Source organism: Moschus berezovskii, chromosome 21 (assembly GCF_049115385.1).
Source record: "Moschus berezovskii isolate FMDL1 chromosome 21, NW_MosBer_1.0, whole genome shotgun sequence".
NCBI lineage: Eukaryota > Metazoa > Chordata > Mammalia > Artiodactyla > Moschidae > Moschus > Moschus berezovskii.
Genome location: NC_142480.1, coordinates 234,918 through 256,269, shown reverse-complemented (window position 1 = coordinate 256,269; position 21,352 = coordinate 234,918). Strand labels below are relative to the sequence as shown.

The window sequence follows — 21,352 nt, the reverse complement described above, 5'->3', positions numbered from 1 at the left end:
AGGGCTGGCGCACGGGGATGACCCGAGAGATGGGATGGGGAGGGTCAAGATGGAGAACACATGTACACCCTTAGCTGATTCACGTGAAAGTATGGCAAAAGACACCACAATACTGTAAAGCAATTAGCCTCCAATCAAAATAAACTAAAAAGAAGACAGTAAGGGACCCATGGAATAATATAAAGTGTGCAAATCTGTACATAATAGGGAATCCACAAGGAGAAGAAAGAGAAAAAGGGATTGAAAAGTATTTGAAGAAAGCATGGCTGAAAATGTCTCAAACCTAAAGAAGGAAACAGCTATCCAGATACAGGAGCACAGAGGGTTCCAAACAAAATGAACTTGAGCAGACCCACACCAAGGCATATAAAAGGGGCAACATTTAAAGATTCAGGGAGGGTTCTCAGGCAGCGAGAGGAAAACAAAGGGCCCCTGTAATGCCATCAGCACATTGCTCCACAGAAACTCTGCAGGCCAGAAGGCAAGATATATTCAAAGTCCTGAAAGGAAAAAACCTAGAGCCTAGGATACTTTACCCAGCAAGACTATCATTCAGAAAGGAGAGATAAAGAATCTCTCATACAAGCAAACACTTAAAGAACAGAGCAATATGAAACCTATCCTTAAAGAAATATTAAAGGGCTTCTCTAAATAGAAAATAAGAAAGAAGCTATAAGAATGAGAAAATCACAACTGGAAAGTAAATCACTTAAATAAACCAGTATACATATTTAAAAAATAAAAAAAAAGATTGTGAAAAGTAATAATAACCACAATGATCAGAAAAAGGATAAAAATGAAGATGTAAAAAAGGACATGAAAGTCATCAACTATGGAAAAGTAGGTAAGAAAATATAAATACTGTTTAGGATGTGACTGAGCTTAAATAACTATCCGTCTAAATCTAGTAGATATAGGAAGGGTTAACATACTTGATATAGGAAGGGCTTTCTTGGTGGCTCAGAAAGTAAAGCATCTGCCTACACAGCGGGAGACCTGGGTTTGATCCCTGGGTCAGGAAGACCCCCTGGAGAAGGAAATGGCAACCCACTCCAGTACTCTTGCCTGGAAAATTCCATGGTCAGAGTAGCCTGGAAGGCTACAGTCCATGGGGTCACAAAGAGCTGGGTGTGACTGAGCGACTTCACTTCACTCACTCACTAATACTTAAAAATGGGGCAACCACAAGTCAAAAAAAACACAATAGATTAACAAAACCCCAAAAGATAATACAACGATAGCATGAAATAAAAGGAAATTTTCAAATCACAAGAGGAAAAGAAAAAAAAAAGACCAAATACATAAAATCAATTAGAAAATGAGGTTTAAAATGGCAATAAATACATATCTTTCATAATTATCTTAAATATCAATGGTTTAAATGCTCCAACCAGATGTATTAGAATGCATGCTAAGTCACTTCAGTCGTGTCCGACTTTGTGCAACCCCACAGACGAAAGCCCACCAGGCTTCCCTGTCCCTGGGATTCTCCAGGCAAGAACACTGGAGTGGGTTGCCATTTAGAATGCATACTAGATAAAAAAAGAAGAGCTGGCAATGTGCTTCCTGTAAGAGACTGACATTAGGACAAAGGGCATACATAGATTCAAACTGAGGGAATGGAAAAGATATTCCACTCAAATGTAAATGACCAGAAAGCAGAAATTACAATACTCGTATCAGACAAAATAGACTTTAAAACTTAGACCATAAAGAAAGATAAAGAAGGACACTATATACTGATAAAAGCATCAACACAAGGGGATTTTACACTCACCCACGTATATGCACCTAATACAGGAGTACCCAAATACATAAGACAAATACTAACAGACATAAAGGAGAAACTGACGGGAACACAGTAATAGGGGACGTTAACAGTCCACTGACACCAGTGGACAGATCTTCCAGAGAATCAATAAGGCAACAGAGATAGAACAGTAAGACTCGACTGATACGTTCATGACGTTGCACCCACAAAACCAGAATGGCATTCTTTTCAAGTACACAAGCTAGGGCACAACACAAGCCTCAGCACATTTAAGAGTGTGGAAATTATCTCGAGTGTCCTTTCTGACCACACAGCATGAAACTAGTAATGAACAACAGAAGAGGAAATGAGAGCAAACAACCTCAAGGAGGCTGAGCAGCAGCTGCCCTGAAATCAACGGGTCAATGAGACCAGAGAGGAGACTGAAATGCCTGAGACAAAAGACAGTGAAGACACATACAGCGTCTATGGGATACAGCAAAAGCAGCTTTTACAGGGGAGTTCGTAGCTACATAGGCCTTCACAGAAAAATAAGAGAAATCTCAGATAAGACCTAACAGCAGCAGAACACATTAAGAAGAAGTGGTAAGAATACACAGAACCATATACAAATTCCTTAGTGACCTGGATAACCAAGATAGTGTGGCCACTCACATAGAGCCAGATATCCTGGAATGCGAAGTCAAATGGGCTTTAGGAAGAATTATGAGGAACAAATCTAGTAGAGGTGACAGAATTCCAGCCCAGCTATTTAAGATCTTAAGAAATGATGCTGTTGAGGTACTGCGTTCAATACGTCAGCCAATTTGGAAACTCAGCGGTGATCACAGGACTGGAAATGGTGTTTCCATTCCGATCCCTAAGGAGGGCAATGCCAAGAATGTTCCAGTTACTGTACAAGTGCACTCATTTCACATGCTAGCAAGGTAATGCTCAAAATCCTTCAAGCTAGACTTCAACAGAATGTGAACTGAGAACTTCCAGGTGTAGAAAAGGCAGAGTAACCACAGATTAAATCGCCAACATTTGATCAGTTATGGAGGAAGCAAGAGAATTCCAGAAAAACATCTACTTCTGTTTTATTGATGATGCTAAAACTTTTGAGTGTGTGAATCACAACAAACATGGAAAATTCTTAAAGAGATAGGAGAACCAGATCACCTTACCTGTCTCCTGAGAAATGTGTATGTGTGTCAAGAAGCCACAACTAGAACATGACATGGAAAAACAGACTGATTCCAAATTGGGAAAGCAGTACACCAGGGTTGGACATCGTCACCCTGCTTATTTAAATTCTGTGCAGAGTACATCGTGTGAAATGCTGAACTGGATGAATCACAAGCTGGAATCAAGATTTCTGGGGAAATATCAACCTCAGATATGCAGGTGATACAACTTGGTGGAACTAGTCTCTTCATGATGGTGAAAGAGGAGAATGAGAAAGCTGCTTGAAACTCAACGTTCAAAAAACTAAGATCATAGCGTTTGGCATTTGGCAGGATCAGTTCATGGCAAATAGAAGGGGAAAGGTGGAAACTGTGACAGATCTTATGTTCCTGGGCTCCAAAATCACTGCAGACAGTGACTGCAGCCATGAAATTGAAAGACACTTGCTCCTTGGAAGGAAAGCGATGATGAACTTAGCATATTAAAAAAACAGACGCCACTTTGCCAAAAGCTCCATGTAGTCAAAGCCATGACTTTTCCAGTAGTCATGTACAGAAGTGCTAGTTGGACCACAAAAAAAAAGGCTGAGTTTTGAAGAACTGATGCTTTTGAACTGTGGTGTTGGAGAAGACTCTTGAAAGTCCCTTGGATTGCAAGGAGATCAAACCAGTCAAACCAGATTATTCATTGGAAGGACTGGTGCTGAAGCTCCTCTAGTTTGTAACCCTGACGCCAGGAGTTAGCATATACGAAAAGACTCAGGTGCTGGGAAAGATAGAAGGCAAACAGAAATAGGGGCGTAAGAGGATGAGATGGTTGGCGAGTATCACTGACTAGATGGACGTGAGTCTGAGTTAGGTCTGGGAGATAGTGAAGGACAGGGGAGCTCGGGGGGCTACAGTCCACGGGGACACAAAGAATCGGACACAACTTAGCAACTGAACAATATTATACATATTGAATATGAATTATATGTGTATATATGCACATATGCGTATATATTCAATAGGAGCAATATAGACTATTGAAGATAATATTATATTTTCTTATAACTGTCTCTCTCTATATATACACATAAACATATAATTCATTCAACTGTGAAGGACCTCAAGGAGACACTCTCTCAAGCTGATGCCTGTGGAAAATATATTTCAATACTAGTTGCTTTTTTGGAGGGCATAAAATTCTTGGATCACATTTTCTCTTCAACACAGTTTTATGGGCACTGACAAATTTTTTTTATAAAGAAATAGGGCCAGATTCCTCTCCTTTGATGTCTGGTCTGATCATGTGTAGGTGCTGCTTTGCTTATTTTGAAGTCATGTTCAGTTCCTTCAGTCACTCCATCGTGTCCGACTCTTTGTGACCCCATGGACTGTAGCATGCCAGACTTTCCTGTCCATCAGCATCTCCTGGAGCTTGCTCAAGTTCATGTCCATAGAGTCAGTGATGTCATCCAGCCATCTCATCCTCTGTCGTCCCCTTCTCCCGCCTTCAATCTTTCCCAGCATCAGGGTCTTTTCCAATGAGTCAGCTCTTCGCATCAAGAGACCAAAGTATTGGAACTTCAGCTTCAGCATCAATCCTTCCAATGAACACTCAGGAATGATCTCCTTTAGGATGGGCTGGTTGGATCTCCTTGCAGTCTGAGGGATTCGCAAGAGTCTTCTCCAACACCACAGTTCAAAAGCATCAGTTCTTCGCCACTGGGACCAAGGATGTGTCTGAATTCTGCTCTGCTGTCCTTAGTTGGTGGGCAAAGGGGCTGCTCATCCCAGACACTGCATCTGCATCCCAGGATGGGCAAAGAGGGAGCCGCACTCTGGAAGCCCTGCCCTTGGACCCCAGTGCATCTCACGGTGAAGACCAGGGTCACGTAGATGCCCCTGGGGGCAGAGGGGGCCGGGCTGCACTGGGAAGGACAAGGGTAGGAGGGGTGTTGGGTGGGTGTGAGGATGGTAGGACCCAGAGACGAAGGACAGGAGCTGTGGGTGGAGGGGTCCCGCGTGGGCCGTGCTGGGCAGAAGGGGGCTCGGGGCTTGGGTGTAGAGGGGCGGGCTGACCTAGTTGGGTGAGGAGACCCCAGGACCAGGGCAGAGAGGGGAGCAGCAGTGCAGGCAGTTTGGGGAGGGAAAAGTGAGGGGGTGGGTGGGGAGGGTAAAGGTACAGGGTTGGGGGTCAGGGGGACTGTAGGGATGGAACTGGAGAGGGGAGTGTGTGGGCAGAGTGCAGTCCCGGAGGCGGGTCCGTGGGTGTGGCGGTGTCCTGCGCTTGGCCTGGGCCAGGCTGGAAGGAGAGGAGGCCGGGGCCTATGACTGGCCAGGGCCTGAGAATGTGCATGCGACTGATAGCAAGAACAGCGGCTCTCAGGGTCCAGGGAGGGCATTCCCGGTGGTCCATGTCGGGCTCCAGGCGGATGGCGGTGTGACCAGGGAGGGGGCTGTCAGGGCTGTCTCGGGCCCCTGGCATTGTGGACCAGCAGCCCGGGTCTCCTGGGTGCCCCCTGCCCCGACTGCTGCACTGCTTTCTGCTTTTCAGTGAGACTCTGGGTGACCCTGGGGATTAGAACTCTGCGCACGGATCTTAGGGACCTGGAGCAGGTGTGGGGGGCCTTTGCGCGACCCTCAGGCTCTCCACACTGCAGGCTCAGGAGCGCTGGCAGCTTTGGGGCCAAGGAGCCCCTGCCTGCTGGGGCCCTTCCTGGCTGAGCGCAGGGTCTCAGAGCCCCGAGCCTCCAGCCCTTGAGCTGTCTCCCCGTCCTCCCCAGGCTGGTGCAGGCGGAGCCCTGCGGTATCCTCGTGCACCTCTGTGTCCTGTCACCGAGTCCTAGATGCTCCTTGTCTCCTCCAGGAAGTCACTCCAGACCAGCCTGAGCAGGGAGACCTGGCTTCCCTGTCACGCTCTGCGTCTTTGCTCACGGACTGCAGTGAGCCATGCGCCTGACTGAGGCCCCCGCCCGGGCCCTGTGCAGGGACCTGGGATGGTGAGCGAGGGAAGGAGTGGAGGGCACCCTGCCCCTGGGGAGGGCAGTCCAGCTTTCTGCTAGAACTCTCTGCAGACCTCCAGGCCTGTGGGGGGGGTGGGGCAGGGCAGGAAGCCAGGCAGGAAGAGGCTTTGCAGTCAGATTCAGTGAGCAGCTGTCACCAGAGCTGGCCTGGGACTTAAGGGCTTTCCTGTCTGAGGGCGGTGGGGGCGGGGGGGGGGGGTGTTGCCACACAGAGAAGAGGCTGCCAGGGCGCCTGGCTGTGTCAAGCCACCACCCTACAGAGACCAGCGCTGGCCCTGAGGTCTGGTGCCTGGCCTGCACCCAGGAAAGGAGCTCGGTGAGTGCCGCCCTGAACCTTTGCCCTGAGCAGGGTCCAGACCCTCTTGCAGACAGGCTTGGGGTGACGGGCAGGCAGGTGTAGGCTGTGGACACACTTGAACGTAGAGCCCACGGGGGCCTTGGGCTTCTGGGGGTCCTGCTGTGGGCCAGGGCACCACGGCTGCCTGGGGTAGCTGAGACTCCAGAGACGGGGCAGAGATGCGAGTACCTGGAGGGGCCGTGCTGTGGGGTTCCTGAGGAGGACCTGCGTGAATGACTGTCCCCCAGGAGGAGACGGTCTTCCCAGGACCCTCTCCTGAAAAGGGGCCTGAGTGCTGCCTCAACCCCCCCAAGGGGTCCTCCAGCTCAGGTCCCTGTGAGCCAGCACTGTGGCCAGCCCTGGGCAGCAGGCAGAGCACAGGGGGCTGCGGTCCTGGTGGACGCGTGCGGACAGTGCGGCTCTGAGCCTCCTGGGTGTCTATGCGGGGTCCGCAGGGGCGGGACACGACCCTGGGCAGCTTGGGACACTGGTGGCAGCTCTGGCTGGTGACTCCAGAGACACGGAGGAGGGTGGGGACACAGTCGGTACCCGTGACTCGCCCAGCTCCAGGACCTGGAGAGGAGGCACCTCTGGGCGCTGCTGGCTCACCCCAGGTCTGAGGGCGGTGCGGGCCAGGCTGCACTCTGCTCTCTGACCTCTGGCCTGGGGTCGGGTAACTAGAGGGCTGGTTTGGCTACACCTCCTGTCGTGGTTTCACTCGCTCAGCTCCACGGTGACCCAGGGCTGCCTGGAATCCCCGTTGACCCCCCGGCCCGGGGCCTCTGTGATGAGGTTGGGCTGCCGGGTGGGACAGGACCCGGGAGTGTGGGCCTTTGAGTCTGAGCCTGGCCCGTTACCCACCTGTGGCCCACCGGGCCGAGACCATGAGTGGCTGAGACCATGGGCCTCCCAGCAGAGGCCCAGCCTGCCTCCGGCCCGCACAAGCTCCTCCGGGGTCAGAGGCGGCAAGCTGCTGGGGTCCCCTGTCTGGGTCTCCGCAGCCCAGCGCCTGGCCCAGGACCCTTCCTCGGGCTGTTGCTGCCCTGAGACAGCAGGGAGGGGGCGTGCAGGGTGCAGTCTGATGGTCAGGAGGGCAGAGCAGCACCCAGACCTGGGGGACAGGCTCCCTGCTCGTGGGACCTGGGCAGGGGGGGTTTCTGACACTGAGAGTGTCACTGTGGTACCGTAATAACCATAATACACTGTGGCACAGCCGGCTTCAGAAACCCCAGCTGCTGGCCTTCAGCGCCCCCTTGGTCTTTTCTGCTGGGCATGGAGCCCTCGGGAGCTGTCAGCTGGTCCAGGTCTGGACGGGCCCAACGGCAGGGTGGCCTGTGATGCCTCCTTGCCCAGCCCACTCTGCAGCCATGGAGGACCCTCCTCCATGTGCAAGGCTGTATGCACCCTGGACTGAGTGGCTCTCTGAGCCCAGGTCTGATGTCCTGCTGGGGCTGCACTCCAAGCTCCTTCAAGCTGGTGGTGGCAGGCTGGGGAAACTCAGAAGCTGAGCAGAGGCCAGAACAGGGTGGCCATGGACAGTGTCCTGCACAGGAACCTGGCAGGAAGGGATGCCAGTCCATCTTGAGCTCCCCAAGCTGACCTGTGGGGTGGCAGGTGGCCATGCCGCAGGGCTTGAGGGAGACTTAGATGTAACAGCTCCCACTGGCACTTCCCACAAAGGCTGGTTACTGGCTTGGCTTCTGGTGCAGTGCCCGCCCCGGCCATGATCTCTGGACACTGCACAAGGAACCTGCATACCCCTGCTACATGTGAGAGGCCCGTCAAGCCCCCTCAGGCCAGGCCTGGATCCGGACTCCTGTACCTCGGGTCTGGCAGCATGCTGGGAGCTGCTCCCTCTGCATGAACCCCTCCCAGCCTGCTCCCTGGCGAGCTCCTATGCAGTTGAGTACAGGCCCGTCTCCAGCATCCACTGTTGTCAGCTTCCCTGAGCTCCCAGCAGGGTTGGAGTTGTCTAGGGCCTTGCCCCTGGGAAACTTGACCTGATGGTTTGCCCAGTGTGGGCTCTGTCTTTGTTGGCCCCATTTGGTGGCACGCTGAGCATCTGGTGGTCAGGGCCTGCTTGCCGGGCTCTGGACGTGTGGCTGCAGGGTCAGTGCAGTCTTCTCAGAGTCTGGACACGGGCCCGCACGCTGCGTCCACCCAGAGCGGCCCAGGAGGCCGAAGGTCTCGTCTCTGAAGCTCAGGCCGTGAGGCCTGGCCGTGTGGGGCTGGGTGGCCATATGCTTGGCAGGTTTTTGCTGCCCCATGTCTCACTGTGGTAGTCACTATAGTAGCACTGCAGTAGAACCCTTGGCAAAAAGCCCTGTTTACACTGTAGGCCGTCCGCAAGGGGATCCTGGATGTAGGGCGTTCAGAGGGCTGAACAGTCGGGGGAGCTGGGCAGCCTGGGCTGGCTGTGGGTGGAGCGGTGCTGGGCTCAGGGCTCGCGGAGAGGCGTGGCACCACAGGCGCCCTGCTGGAGCACGTGGGAGGTGTCTCCTGCCAGGTGTACGATGACCACGCCGGCTCTGTCTTGAGGCTCTGAGCTGGACTCAGCCAAGTGACAGCCTCCTGGGTTGACAGATGGTACCCAAATTGCCCACAAACTGTGTATTGGTCACCTTGAGGCTGGTTGTGCTCTGGGGCCAGCAGGCATCTCCCGCCAGGAAACCCAGGAGCAGAGCAGGGTCACTCCTGCTGCTGCCTGTCCTGGGAGTCCGGGCCCAGTTGTGCTGGCCCAGCCCTGAGGGCAGAGCTGAGCTGCTCCATCCTCGTGGCTCCAGAGGGACTGGGAGCAGGTGCAGGGAGCTGCGTCCCCCAACCCTGCACCCACCCCCTCCCTGACCCCGGGAGTCCAGAGGCCCAGGACAGGGCAGGGCCCTCCTCCCCGGGCGGTTCATGCCCTCTGCACCCTCCAGGCCTTGGAGCACAGTTAAGACCCGCCCTCTTGAGGCCCTCAGCGGCCCCCGGGCACCCACTCCATGCTGGTTTTGGGTGGTGGGTTGCGATCAGGCCTGGAAGCTCTAGCTTGTCCAGCAGAGTTCCTACTGGAATGTGGACAGTCCTCTGGATCTGGTCTCCCCCTAGCACCCTGGGGCATCAAGATGGGCCCCGCCGCCTGCAGGGGCTGGAGGGCTGGCCCTTTGCCGGGACCCCTGCCCTGCTGGCAAGTCTTGGTCCTGGGGAGGGGTCAGGGACTCCCTGGGATGGCTGCCTCATCGGGACCTCGGCCACTGTTGCTCAATGCTCTCGGTAGGTGGCCCGGAGCCCCAGGCCCTTCTCTGTCCCCTGGCTGTTGGCCGAGCCCAGGGCCCATGCCCAAGCATCCCTTCTGGGTCACTGTCCTCAGTTAGTAGGGGAGGCAACCTGGTTGGGAGCCCAGTGCCCCTGGAGACGCACTACCCGGCTCCACACCTGCATGCGGGTTGGACTTTATGTCAGGGCCTGAGTCACTGTGGGTGTAGCAGTAGCTATCACCACAGTATTCTCACGGCGATACGCACACCCTCAAAATCCTCCCTACCTGGCTGTGTGTGCGGGCCGCCCTCATGGGCTCCAGCTGTCTCTGAGGTGGGGATGCTGTGTTTCCAGTGGGTTTTTGCTTTGAACCCTGGGGTAAGCAGGGTGCAGGGTGAGTCTAACTCAGACCTCCATGGGAGAAGAGGCAGCCCGCTCTGGGCCTGGGGCCCACTGAGATCTGCCCATGGGAGACGAGGCAGCCCTCTCTGGGCCTGGGGCCCGCTGAGATCTGCCCATGGGTCCCACGGGCAGTCTGCCTGACTCGGGGGTTCTGGTTGTGTCCTTGCTGCCCTCTGGACCCTCTGAGTTTCCCTGTCCCGGGCCTGACCAGTGAGGGCTAGCACCCCCGGCCCCCAGCTCACATCTGCTGGAAGTTGCTGGTGGTGGCTGGGCTCACACCTGGCATGTGTGTCAGCCACCTGGTGTCTGGAGACGGCTGCTTGGGTGCAAGACTGGCTCCCGTCTGTGTCTGTGGGGGGTGCCCCTCCAGCATCGGGTGCGGATGGCCTGCCCCAGGTACGATGCGGGTGTTTCCGTGGTTGGTTGGGAAGTCTCTGATCAACCTTCCCTAGCCTGTTCCCTGGCTCCAGTGCACATCCTTCTAAGGACCCTCACGGAGCCTGCCGGGGGCACCTGCTGGCCAAGGAGGCTGGACGTCCAGGTGAGTCAGGGCCTGGCCTGCCGCCTTCCCGCCCCAGCTGGGCTTGACCTGAGGGCCAGGCTGCGAGGGGCTTGATGGCACTGGGCTCCGCATTCACTGTCCAGGTTAGCTGTTCACACAGTTACCTTCCAGGGGCCTTTCCCATGGGAGTGGTGGAAACAGCTTTACTCAGTCACTGTAACAGCAGGGGAGGGCTGAGTGCACCCCTGCACAGAGGTGACAGCTGTGTCACAGGAGAAGCTGGAGCAGGGTGCCCGGACTCTGGTTTAAGAGGGACCAGGAAATGTGGCCACGTGTGTATGACGAGGCGGCTGTGTCCACTGGCCACAAGGGAGCAGGGACTGTGTCAGGACTCTGTCCTCACTGAGGGCTCCGGGTCTCTGGAGTCCAGCAGCTGAGGGGCTTGGGGGGCTGAGCGCTGGTGAGGCTGACCCTCTAGCACTTCCAGCCAAAACTGTCACCAGTGTTGCAGAAACCAGTACTCTAGAAGCCAAGCACCACACTTGGAGGGCTGGAGAACTCAGGTTTGTTATGCCGCGAGCCCAGAGGAGTTAACACTCCAAGCTCTGAGCCCTGAACAAAGGGGTGACAGGGTTTTTATAGACAAGCTATTGTGGGCAATCTAGCTGCTAATACACTGGTTTAAACTAAGTTATTTTCCATGTGTGGGAACAGCAGTCAGATGGGGAGGGGGATGCCTGACCTGGACAGACATGATTAAGCCGGTTTGCAGGGACTGGGCAGTTGCAAAGAGTAGGACAAGGCTGAGTGAGATAAGCTCCAGTTCCTAGTATTGCAAGTCCCCACTTTCTGAGACTACGTGACCTATGTAATCCAGACTTTGCAAGGAGCAAGCTGAGTTACAGAGGCAGAAGGAGCAGGAGGTGATGTAAAATTTTAAATTTTCCTCTTCACCAGGACGGCCAACAGCTCCTCTGGGTGTGCAGAGCAGCGGAAGCTTGGTGGAGACATCTGACACCAGGGTCTCTGGCACTGTTGCGGGGGCCACGCCTACCTACATCCTCGGGGGGTGGGGATGCCCTGTTAGGAGCCAGGCCCTCCTAGCACCTGTGCTTATGGAGCGGCCACCAGGATGGGGAGGAGCGGGGCCTCTGCCCTCCTGCAGGGCAGCCTGGGAGCTCCACGCTGTAAAGCAGCTGGGCATCCGTGGGCAGGGCCACGGTGAGCTAGGGTGTCAGAGGACGAGACACAGTCCAACACAGTAAGGTCCTGGGGAGAGGAGCAGACGGCCGGCCTGGGAGGAGGTTGCTGGGGATGCGTTAGGTGTGCTGTGAGACTGCCAGGGAGCCGGGGCCTCATGTCTGGGACAGAGGGTGGTGGGGGAGCCAGGTGATATAGAAGTTTTGCAACAAAGGGAAGGTAGTTTGAACGTCAATAGGATATTGTTAATTAAAGAAAGCCAGATAACCCATGTTTAGGAATTTAGTGCTTATCTGTGTGTGGGAAGATGCAAGAGTCTGGGCTCCTTCAAAGCATTCATTTCATAAGCACCTCAGCTGTCTGGGCCAGTGTCCTGCGTTTTCACATCCTGAGTTTCCTCAGGGCTCACTGTGGGGAGTGGCTGCAGCCTCAGGGCTGCTGGTCGGCAGGTATTGTTCACCTCTCTGGGCGCCTTCAGGGCTCAGAAACTCACCTTTGGAGAGCTGGCATTTCAGATGACTGTGGCATCCTTGTTTACTGATATGGCAGGAAGTACTTCATTTCTCAAAGGTAAGAAGAAAAAGGGAGATTTTATTTAAGCCAAACTGAGGATTCTGGCCCCAGAAGGGAAGTGGATTCTCAGAAGTCACTCTGCCTACCAAGAGTTGAAGGCACAGTCATGCACATTTTTGAGACAAAGGATTGTGGGGGTATTTTACAGAAAGGTCACCAGGGGTGCCCAGCCAGGTAAGTCATACAAAGTGGGCAAAGGTTTGCCGAGACCCCTCCAGAGCTGGGAAAGAGGGCTGATCTTTAGGAAGTTACACGGCTGGTGTTGGAAGAGAGGAAAACTTGCCCTTTCCCTTGGGGTAGGCCCTCCGACGTTTGAGGAGTGCTGTCTGAGCTGTGCCACAGAACCACAGGTGCCAGGAAGGCCCAGCATGGGGAGGGAGCACACTGCACTGAGTGTTGTCCTGCCTTAAATATAGAAGCCGTCTCATCAATTTTCAGGGTCACTTCAGGTGTGGAGAGGAGAGGAGTGCCCCCTTGGTGTCCACATGGGCTTGCAGGGGCTTAATAGAGTGAGTCTTTGCTTCCCTTAGCGGGGATCACTGGGTGAGCTGTACAGAGTTCTGAGTGTCTGGTTTGAGTCTGTGCAGTGAACTGGACAGAATTTGGCTTCCTAGAATTTCATCTGGACTTCCCTGGTGGCTCACTGGTAAAGAAGTCTCCTGCCAATGCAGGAGATGCTGGTTCGATCCTGGGTCAGGAAGCTCCTCTGGAGCAGGCAATGGCAACAGACTCCATTATTTTTGCCTGGGAAATCAAATGGCCAGAGGAACCTGGTGGGCTATACAGTCCATGGGGTTGTGAAGAGTTGGAAACAACTTAGTTTCTAAACCGCTACAAACAAGGATAAGGGTCTCACTGATGACTTCTGGCTGTTTGCTGACACGCCATCCAGCCCGAGCTTCTCCTTTTGGGGGCATCAGGGCAGGATCCCCACACACGGCCATGGGGCATGGGGGCAGGATTCCTACACGCGGACATGACCAGTTTTGCAGATGTCCAAGAGCTTGCCCCAAATCCACCAGGGCCTGGACTCACCTGTGCAGACGATTACAGACTCGGTAACCTCAGCGCTTTCTTGGGGATTAGCATTCTAACTCCCTGGAGAAGGAAACGGTAACCCACTCCAGTATTCTTGCCTGGAGAATCCCATGGACTGAGAAGCCTGGTAGGCTACAGTCCACGGGGTTGCAGAGAGTCGGACATGACTGAGCGACGGAGCGGAACGGAGCAGATGGAGCGGAGCGGACGGAGCGGAACGGACGGAGCGGACGGAGCGGACTGAGCTGACGGAGCGGGGAGGAACAGAGCGGGGCGGAGCGGACGGAGCGGAACGGACGGAACGGGGCGGAACGGACGGAGCGGAACGGACGGAACGGGGCGGGGCGGGGCGGAACGGAACTGACGGAGCGGGGCGGGGCGGGGCGGAACGGAACGGACGGAGCGGGGCGGAACGGACGGAACGGGGCGGGGCGGAACGGACGGGGCGGGGCGGGGCGGAACGGACGGAACGGGGCGGGGCGGAACGGACGGGGCGGGGCGGAACGGAACGGACGGAGCGGGGCGGAACGGACGGGGCGGGGCGGAACGGACGGAACGGGGCGGGGCGGAACGGACGGGGCGGGGCGGGGCGGAATGGAACGGAGCGGACGGAGCCTTCTAATTCGATCCCTACTTCTTCCTCAGTCGGTTTTGTTGCTGGAAAAGGAACGTCCTGGGTGGCGGCACTGACTCTGTTGGCAGGCTCTGCTAGCCCTGTGCTCTGGACCTGCTCCGTCTTCCCAGCCTGCACTGTGTCCAGGGCAGAGGAGCAGAGCCTGTGGGGGAGTGGGTGGTGCGGGGCAGGGAGAGCCCCTGGAAGGGGAGCAGAGACAGGGAACACTGCTGCAGACACAGCTGGACGGCCGGGCTGCCCGCGAGCACTGCCCGCTGGGGTGGTGGCCTCCAGCTTGAGGGTGTATTGTGCCCTGCCCAAGGGGCAGGGCCGCTGGAGTGAATCCCATGGCTAGGCTTTGGCTCCACAGCCACGGCCACTTTGGTGTGGGCGCACACTTTCCGGAGCTGTGGGTGGGGCAGGTGTGTCACCTGGAGGGAGGGGCTCAGGCTGCAGGAACAGAGTGGCAGTAGCCGATGAAGAGCCCTGCGCGCTGAGTGCTTGGTGTGGCCTGGGCAGTACACCCAGCGCCCACGTGTCACTTCGCGGGGTCCTCACCATGCATCCCCAGGGGACCCGTGACGACTGTGATGAGTAATTACTCCACAGGCTGGGCACTGGCAGCAAAGGACCCAGCACACCGTTGCGGGCCAGCTGCTGCTGGTGCCACATCTCCGTGCAAGAACGGAGGCTGTGATGAGAAGACAGCTCTGGGGGTGGGTGGGCATGGCTGGTTCTGGGGTGGGGAAGGGCTCTGGCTTCTGGGGAGGATGGTGCAGAGGCACAGAGTCCAGGGCAGGTCCACAGTGAGCTCAGGTTAAGCGGACGGCACGCACTCTGCCAGGTCTGGACGGAGGACTCGCCAGGCCCTGTGTTCTGAGGCTGATAGTGTGCCTTTGAGGACAAGAGGAGCGCCTGGCCACTGCCGCAGGCTCCCTGCAGGCACCAGCATGGGGCTCCAGGCAGAGGGCACGTCTCCGCTCGTCCCCTCCAGGTCACCTCTGGAGCCCCAGGTGGCCAGCAGGGCCCCTGGAGCCAAGCGCCCCCGGCATGTACCGTCATGGGGCTGCAGCCGTGCTGGGCAGCTGTGACCGCTTGCTGAGTCCCTTACCAGTGTCCGTGCCTACCCGCTTAGCTTGGGCTGGGTTTCCGCCCTGTCCTGGGAGCTCAGTGCAGGTGGATTCTCCTTCTGAGGCTGCTAGCAGCCCTCGGCCCACAGGGACTGCAGTGCTGTCCTCTGTAGGAGGGCCAGCTGGCGTCTATGAGCAAGGGCAGTTGAGAGCAGGAGGCAGTGCTGAGGCAGGAAGGCGTGGCTCTGGGGGGTGGTGGGAAGCCCAGGGAGCACCTCCTCCGGGTGGGCCCAACCTTCCGCCAAAGAGCCCCTCCGAGCCAGTCCAGGGCTTCCGGGCTCACTCGTCGGTCACTGTCATCAGTCCCGCTCTTTGATACTTGCCGCTGGGTCCAGGCTTCTTTGGTTCTTCCCCAGAGACAGGGGGAAGTATCTTCTGCTGCTGCTAAGTCACTTCAGTCGTGTCCGACTCTGTGTGACCCCATAGATGGAAGCCCACCAGGCTTCCCCATCCCTGGGATTCTCCAGGCAAGAACACTGGAGTGGGTTGCCATTTCCTTCTCCAATGTGTGAAAGTGAAAAGTGAAAGTGAAGTCGCTAAGTCGTGTCGGACACTTAGCGACCCCACGGACTGCAGCCCACCAGGCTCCTCCATCCATGGGATTTTCTAGGCAAGAGTACTGGAGTGGCTTGCCACTGCCTTCTCCGAGGTATCTTCTAGTAGACTCTATTTCTGCTTTCAGTTTCAGATTCGACTAATACCAAATGAGTGCTTTTCCACTGGGCTGCTTCAGGTCAAGAAACACGACAAGACTGCCTCTGCGTCCTCTCCCTCCTCCCAAAGCCCTGGATGAACCTGAAGCCTCTGACTTTGCTCAGTGGGACTTTGCAAGGGCTGATCCACAGCAGCCCGCTTTCTCCAGCTTCTCCTCCCACATGGGGGAAGAACCGGCTGGAAGGAGAAGAGCCTGGTCTCAGGGCTCGGGTGGAGGAGCGACCTCTCGCCACGGGGTGCTGTCTCTGGTCTACTTGCTTCCTCCGGTGCAGGAGGGAGCAGGTGGCAAAGAGGCTTTGTCAAGGTTCTGAGCAGGTGCCCTGGAGCTGGACGCACCGAAACACAGGCTCTCTGCCAGCCCTGATCAGGAGAAGGGGGAGCAGCCCTGCCCCTGGACAGGGTAGGGGGCACCTCTTCTGCATGCACTGGGCTCTGCAGGCAGGGGTCGGTGGGAGGTGGGAGGACCCTGGGGCGGTTGGGAGGATCTTTATACATGAGTGCTGGCAGTGCGTCTCCCAAGTAGACCCAGTGGTCCCTGGGCTCCCTCTTCCTGGAGCCATTGTGGGGCCCAGAGAGTGTTTCCAGAACCTTCCATCTCTGAGTTTTAGAACCCAGTTTGAGTTTGAGGGGTTTAAAGCCTGTACCCAAGAACTGTGGAAAATGAGGAGAGCCCACCTAGATTCTAGCCCTGAGTCTGCAGAGCCCAGAGGCCATGGGCACCAGGCTGGCCTCCCAGGGGTTGTCCTTACGGGTCCAGTCACACCCAGCACTTGGGCACACTCACTCTTGCACACACGCGCATGACGTTCACCTCAGAAAAAGCCAGAGGTCACCCAAGGGTGAGAAATGGCTGTCTGGGTCTCTGCTCTGTCCCGAGGCTGGACGTGGAAGGCACCCACCCTGTCCAGCTGCCAGAGGACAGTGGGGTTACCACACGTGGCAGACCACCCCATGAGCCCCCCACCCTGCGTGAGTAGTCCTCGACTACCCTGAGCCCAGTTTGGGTTTGGCAAAAGAGAAGGTACCTGGGAGATGAGGAAAACCTGAGTGTTGGAGAAAACCCAAATAAAGTTGTCCCTAAAGGGGTTGTTAACACCAGGACCAGCAACTTTGGGTCAAGACCCAGTTGCTGACTCAGGTCTCTCCTGACCAGTCTCAGGCTCAGTTTGGGCTCTTAGGAAGACAAAATATTAGAAGACACCTATGGATGGTTTTCAAGATTTATTTCAGAGTGCTGGTCAGCGGCCTATCGAGGGACCTGGTGTGAGAATGCTGACCCTCCTGATACCTGCCCCCACCCCTGTCTGCTGCAGACTTCAGCTTTGCTGTCTTATCACCGATTCCTTCTCAGAAGTTCCTCCTACCTCCCCTGCAGCTGTGCAGGGGTCCGGAGGCTGGTTTACACAGGATGCTCTGTCTCTTCCTTAATTTTGCTGATATGGACAGTTTTTACATTTGTGGCCACGCCAAAGAGGACTGCAGCTATCAGGGCGTACAGGCGAGCGAACACCAGTCTCATGTAGACGAGAACTGTTTTGTCAGGCTCTACCGATCGAAATCGTCTTGGAGGGGGTCCGCTGTCTTCACTCCCTCCATCACCCCTGTTTTTGCAAAGTGGAGGTGCCCAGCCCACGTGGCAATGGCAGTGGCTTTTACTGTTGCAGACTCCTCTGAAGCTGCATTTATGAGGTAAACACGTATAATTTATTGCACTCACAGAAATGTTACAGTAGGTGTTCAAACAGTAGATTCCGGGAGCACAGAGGGCACCATTTTTCACTTGGCCATAATCAACTGTTCCTTGCCCACGGTGTAGGTCCAGCCCAAAACACAAGGCCTCTGACTTATGACTTTGATGAAATCCAACGTGTTCCTGCAGTGGAGGGAGAAAAGTGACATTGGTGCACTGCAGCCTTCCACAAAACTTATCCGTCAGCGAACAAGGTGAAAAGCGGAAAGACCAAAGCCTTTTTCTACAGAATCCAAATCGGTTGGCTTCTCTGTTTATATCATAGCATTCATCTGGAGCATTCAAAGCCCCTCTACCAAAGATCTCTTTGCAATGCACACTGCGGTCAGTGCAAGTTCCATTAAAGCAGTACCCCTCTTCACCACATGGGGTTCCATCTTGCATGAAGACGTCCTTAGGGCAGGCCTTGTTTACCCCACGGCAGTACTCAGGAAGGTCACACACACCCCGGATGGGCCTGCAGAGCGTCCCGGGCTTGGAGAATGTGCAGTTCGTGCAGCATGTTTCTGCGTCACAGATGCTGGAAGCAGTCAAAGAACAGAGGTTGGTACAGCACTGGTTGTTATAGCACTCCTTGAAGGTGCCGCAGTCGCATTGCTCCCTATTTTCTACTTCTCTGTTTCCACAATATTCATATATCAACGATCTGTTGTAAAACTCCAGCGTGGGGTGAAACATACAAGAGCTGCGATCAGCTATAACTACATGTTCTAGGTGCATATAGGAGCAGTTACTCCAAGCATCTGTCAGTGACTGGTAGCCATTCATAATGCAGGTGGTCCTTCTCTGGCAAACACATGTTCCCCTGTCGTAATAAAGACCAATACTTCTGCCAATTAGAAAGCACACATAGAGAGCCACCGTTAGGGTATTTTTCCCCGAAGTAGCAATTGGCTCCAAACTATCTGAGCTGCAGAAAGTATATAGATATGGAACAAATGCACCATCAGGTGGTTCAAATGTATTAAAGATTACGCATGTATGTGGTGAAAAAACAGGAAATATGCTTCTTGAATAGAACCGATAATATGGACTACCTGATCTGAGAGTGTCAATGTTGACTGGGTCCCTAACATCATAAACATGTAGGGCGATAATATAAAACCTAGTGTCAAGGCCACGATAAACTCCATCAATGATATTGCCCACATCCACCATGTATTGAACAGTTTTTGACACATTCATAAACACATTGTAAAATGCGTTCATAGACTGACATAAGCCTTTTATAAAGGCTTGATGGAACATATACAACTTACTAGACATCCTGGGGGCTGTGGTGATGTTTGCTGGAGACAGCAGAGGGTCCCTTTCCTCCTCATACACCGGTCTGTGCATCGGTCCGATTGCGTGGGCATCTGCCACCATCTGAGAAACAGTGTGCTCAAACTTTCGAGAATGCTTGAGGGGGCTGATTTCGTAGGTAAGGTCATCCAGCTTCATGTAACCCTGGAGACCCCCATAGCACGTGCTTATGGAGACCATGGAGAAAGGGATCTCCTCCAGGTAGCCAAAGTAGTAACAGTCTTCAGGGATGAAGGGATGGCCCGTCTGCAGGACTCCTTGGTCATCCTGAGTCATCATCAGGTATCCAGGCCAAAAGAGCCTCTTGCGCCGCATGTGGATAACGTGCCTCTGTCCCCCAAAGCGCAGGCTGTAGGAGAGCCAGCCCAGCGTCTGGGCGCCCTTGCCTTGCTGCAGCTCCTTCCTGGGGATCACCACCTCCATGGAGACGTAGCGCCACGAGGGACGGTCCGGAGAGCACTGGACAGGGCCCAGCACTGCCCAGAGCCCGAGCAGCCAGAGGGCTGCCCTCAGGGTGACCCAGCCCTCCGCCAGCATGGGGACGTTGCTCAGGGATGTCCGCCAGTGAGGACAGAGGAGCGGAGGACCTGCAGAGAAGCCAGGTCTGAGCCGCGGGCCGAGGCCACTGCCGTCTGAGGAGACACTGACAGAGCGCAAAGGGTGCCAGTGCCCAGCCCTGCGCGGGTCATCTGCAGGGGCTGAGTCACAGCCACAGGGCGGGGCCCTGGGTGAGCCTGGTCATCAGTCCAGCGGGGGCTGACCGGGGCAGGGGGAGGGGAGCAGAGGCCTGTCTCCACTCCACACGTCCAGCCCTTCTTCCAGCGGTCTGCACGCCCAGTGTGCACCCGCAGTGCGGCTCACGGCCCCCGCTCTGCCCGCTGGGGCTGCCAGGCCCCCTCCTGCACAGTCCTCTTTTCCTCCCTGTGAGCATCACTTCCTTCTGCTTTGGCGATCGGAGCCAGACACTGCTCACGTCGCTTAACATTCACAGGTGCTGAAAATGTTTCAGAAGTTCATAATTGCATGTGTCTCACCCTGGTTAGCAGGTGGGTCACTTGCAAACCGTGTGTTCCTCTTGGTTTCCGCTTGGAAGCTTCGTTTAGGTCCCCTGAGGAGCAGGCTCCCCACTCTCCTCTGGGACACTCTCTGTGATTCTTGCTGACCCCGGCTGGTGAGACCAGAAACCAGGCCTGACTGCGAGCCCCCGGCTTCCCTTCTTGTCCTTCTGTGCGGCTCTTTCCCGGCAGGGGATGGTTTTCACCTGTGGCTCTGTGGACCCAGGGGGCCTGCTGGTACCCAAGGGGAACAAGGAAGTAGTTTGGGCATTTTTATACAACTTTCTAGCCATCCACAGAGGACAGAAACTCACTCACAGGCAGAATAAAAGCAAGATTTTGCTTTCGCGTCTGTAATATGAGAACTCTGTATCCACAGAGGGTGCCCTCTGCTGCATTTTGCTCGTTGGGTTGTTCCGCTTTTTGCCTTCTTGTCTTGGCAGAGAACATGTCTAACTCAGGTCGGTTCTGGTTCCTTCCCTTTCACGTCTGCGTTCTGTGGCCTTGACTGCAAGCTGCTCGCTACGGGGAGGTGGCCCACGGTGTATGGAGTGGCTGTTTCCTGAACCCTGCCCCCTTGCCCAAGTGTCAGCTCATAGGAAAACTTGACCAAGCCCCGCTGGGCGTGGCTGCAGGGGATGAGAACCTGAGCCCTCCGTGCAAATCTGGCTGGAAGCAGGAAGTGTCTGCAGCAGCCTGTGGCCTTTAGTGCTGGATCACTCGACCGCCTCGCCTCCCGGACTCTGCACCATCAGAGGAGCTGAGTCAGACCCCAGGTCAGGTGGTTCGGGAGGACTCTCGGTCCTCTGCTCTGTCCGCTGGCTCTGCCTGTGAGGCCGCGACGCGCGGCCCCGACTCCCGGCCCTCGGCGGATCGGCCTGCCGTGAGGTGAGCCTAGCGGAAGTAGCATGGGCGCTGGGATGCTCCGCAGCCCTGCCCCTTTCCTCTTGGCTCCTGGGGGAGTTACAGACTCCTTCAGGTCCCCTTTGCCTGAGGTCAGAGGGAGGACTTCCTGCAGGCGGGAAAGGTGTTTGCTTTTACCTGCTGGATACTGTAGAGGGCGGAGCACTGCATCTGCCTTCAGGCCTGTGCAGCAGCGGCTGTTGTGGGGGAGGCGCATGCCAGGGACGACGTCATCTGTCACCTGCTCACAGGAAGGTCCGTCTCTGATTTCTGGGCCTGGTGTTCTTGGTTGCAGGGACACAGGATGAGGATTGTGCGAGCTCTGGCAGCCTGTGTGCTCCTGGGAAGTTCTGTAATGATAACTGGGGCAACGGTGCTTTGGCAGCCCTGCGGTATTCCGAGTCCCTGAGACGTGCAATTGGAGACGAGTTGGCAACGGGAAAGAGGCTGCCGATGCCATGGAGCCTGGCTCCTACTGTCCACGGTTTCTCCATCTTCCCAAATCCGGACGGCCCCTCATGTTCAGGATAAGGCCCAGAGCCTACTGTCCTGTGGTTTCTCCATCTCCCCCATCTGGAGGGCCCTCCGTGCTGAGGATCAGCCCCGGAGACAGCATGAGAAGACAGGGGTCTCAGGAAGTTCCCTCGG

At 55.6% G+C, this 21,352-nt stretch overlaps 1 protein-coding gene and 2 long non-coding RNA genes across 5 annotated transcripts; 1 reads left to right on the top strand and 2 right to left on the bottom strand.

Annotated features, from left to right (window-relative positions):
- Window positions 1-3,604: 3,604 nt before the first annotated feature.
- LOC148774458 (uncharacterized) lies at window positions 3,605-13,573 on the bottom strand. Its single transcript, XR_016035712.1, has 3 exons — window positions 13,232-13,573; window positions 12,117-12,186; window positions 3,605-8,853 (listed from the first exon to the last, which is right to left on the bottom strand). It is a non-coding gene; the product is annotated as an uncharacterized LOC148774458 (long non-coding RNA).
- LOC148774457 (uncharacterized) lies at window positions 6,141-17,632 on the top strand. The gene is made up of 3 exons (XR_016035713.1): window positions 6,141-6,261; window positions 15,660-16,091; window positions 17,508-17,632. It is a non-coding gene; the product is annotated as an uncharacterized LOC148774457 (long non-coding RNA).
- On the bottom strand, window positions 16,885-20,607 carry LOC129550731 (disintegrin and metalloproteinase domain-containing protein 20-like). 3 transcript variants are annotated; one of them, XM_055418692.2, is made up of 2 exons: window positions 18,701-19,298; window positions 16,885-17,961 (listed from the first exon to the last, which is right to left on the bottom strand). In XM_055418692.2, the coding sequence occupies exons 1-2, from the start codon at window positions 19,281-19,283 to the stop codon at window positions 17,852-17,854; spliced, it is 693 nt and encodes a 230-aa protein (XP_055274667.2). In that variant the 5' UTR covers window positions 19,284-19,298; the 3' UTR covers window positions 16,885-17,851. The 3 variants fall into 3 exon arrangements, with proteins under 3 accessions (XP_055274667.2, XP_088685929.1, XP_088685928.1); XM_088829803.1 differs by lacking the exon at window positions 16,885-17,961 and adding an exon at window positions 18,109-18,246 and having other exon boundaries at window positions 18,701-20,607; XM_088829802.1 differs by lacking the exon at window positions 16,885-17,961 and adding an exon at window positions 18,152-18,270 and having other exon boundaries at window positions 18,701-20,605.
- Between the last annotated feature and the right edge of the window lie 745 nt (window positions 20,608-21,352).

Coding starts and splice junctions, on each gene's coding strand:
- LOC129550731 (XM_055418692.2), bottom strand. CDS start 19,283: ATGCTGGCGGAGGGCTGGGTCACCCTGAGGGCAGCCCTCTGGCTGCTC. Junction 17,962..18,700: donor CACAGCCCCCAGGATGTCTA/GTAAGTTGTATA, acceptor GACTGCTTCCAG/CATCTGTGACGCAGAAACAT.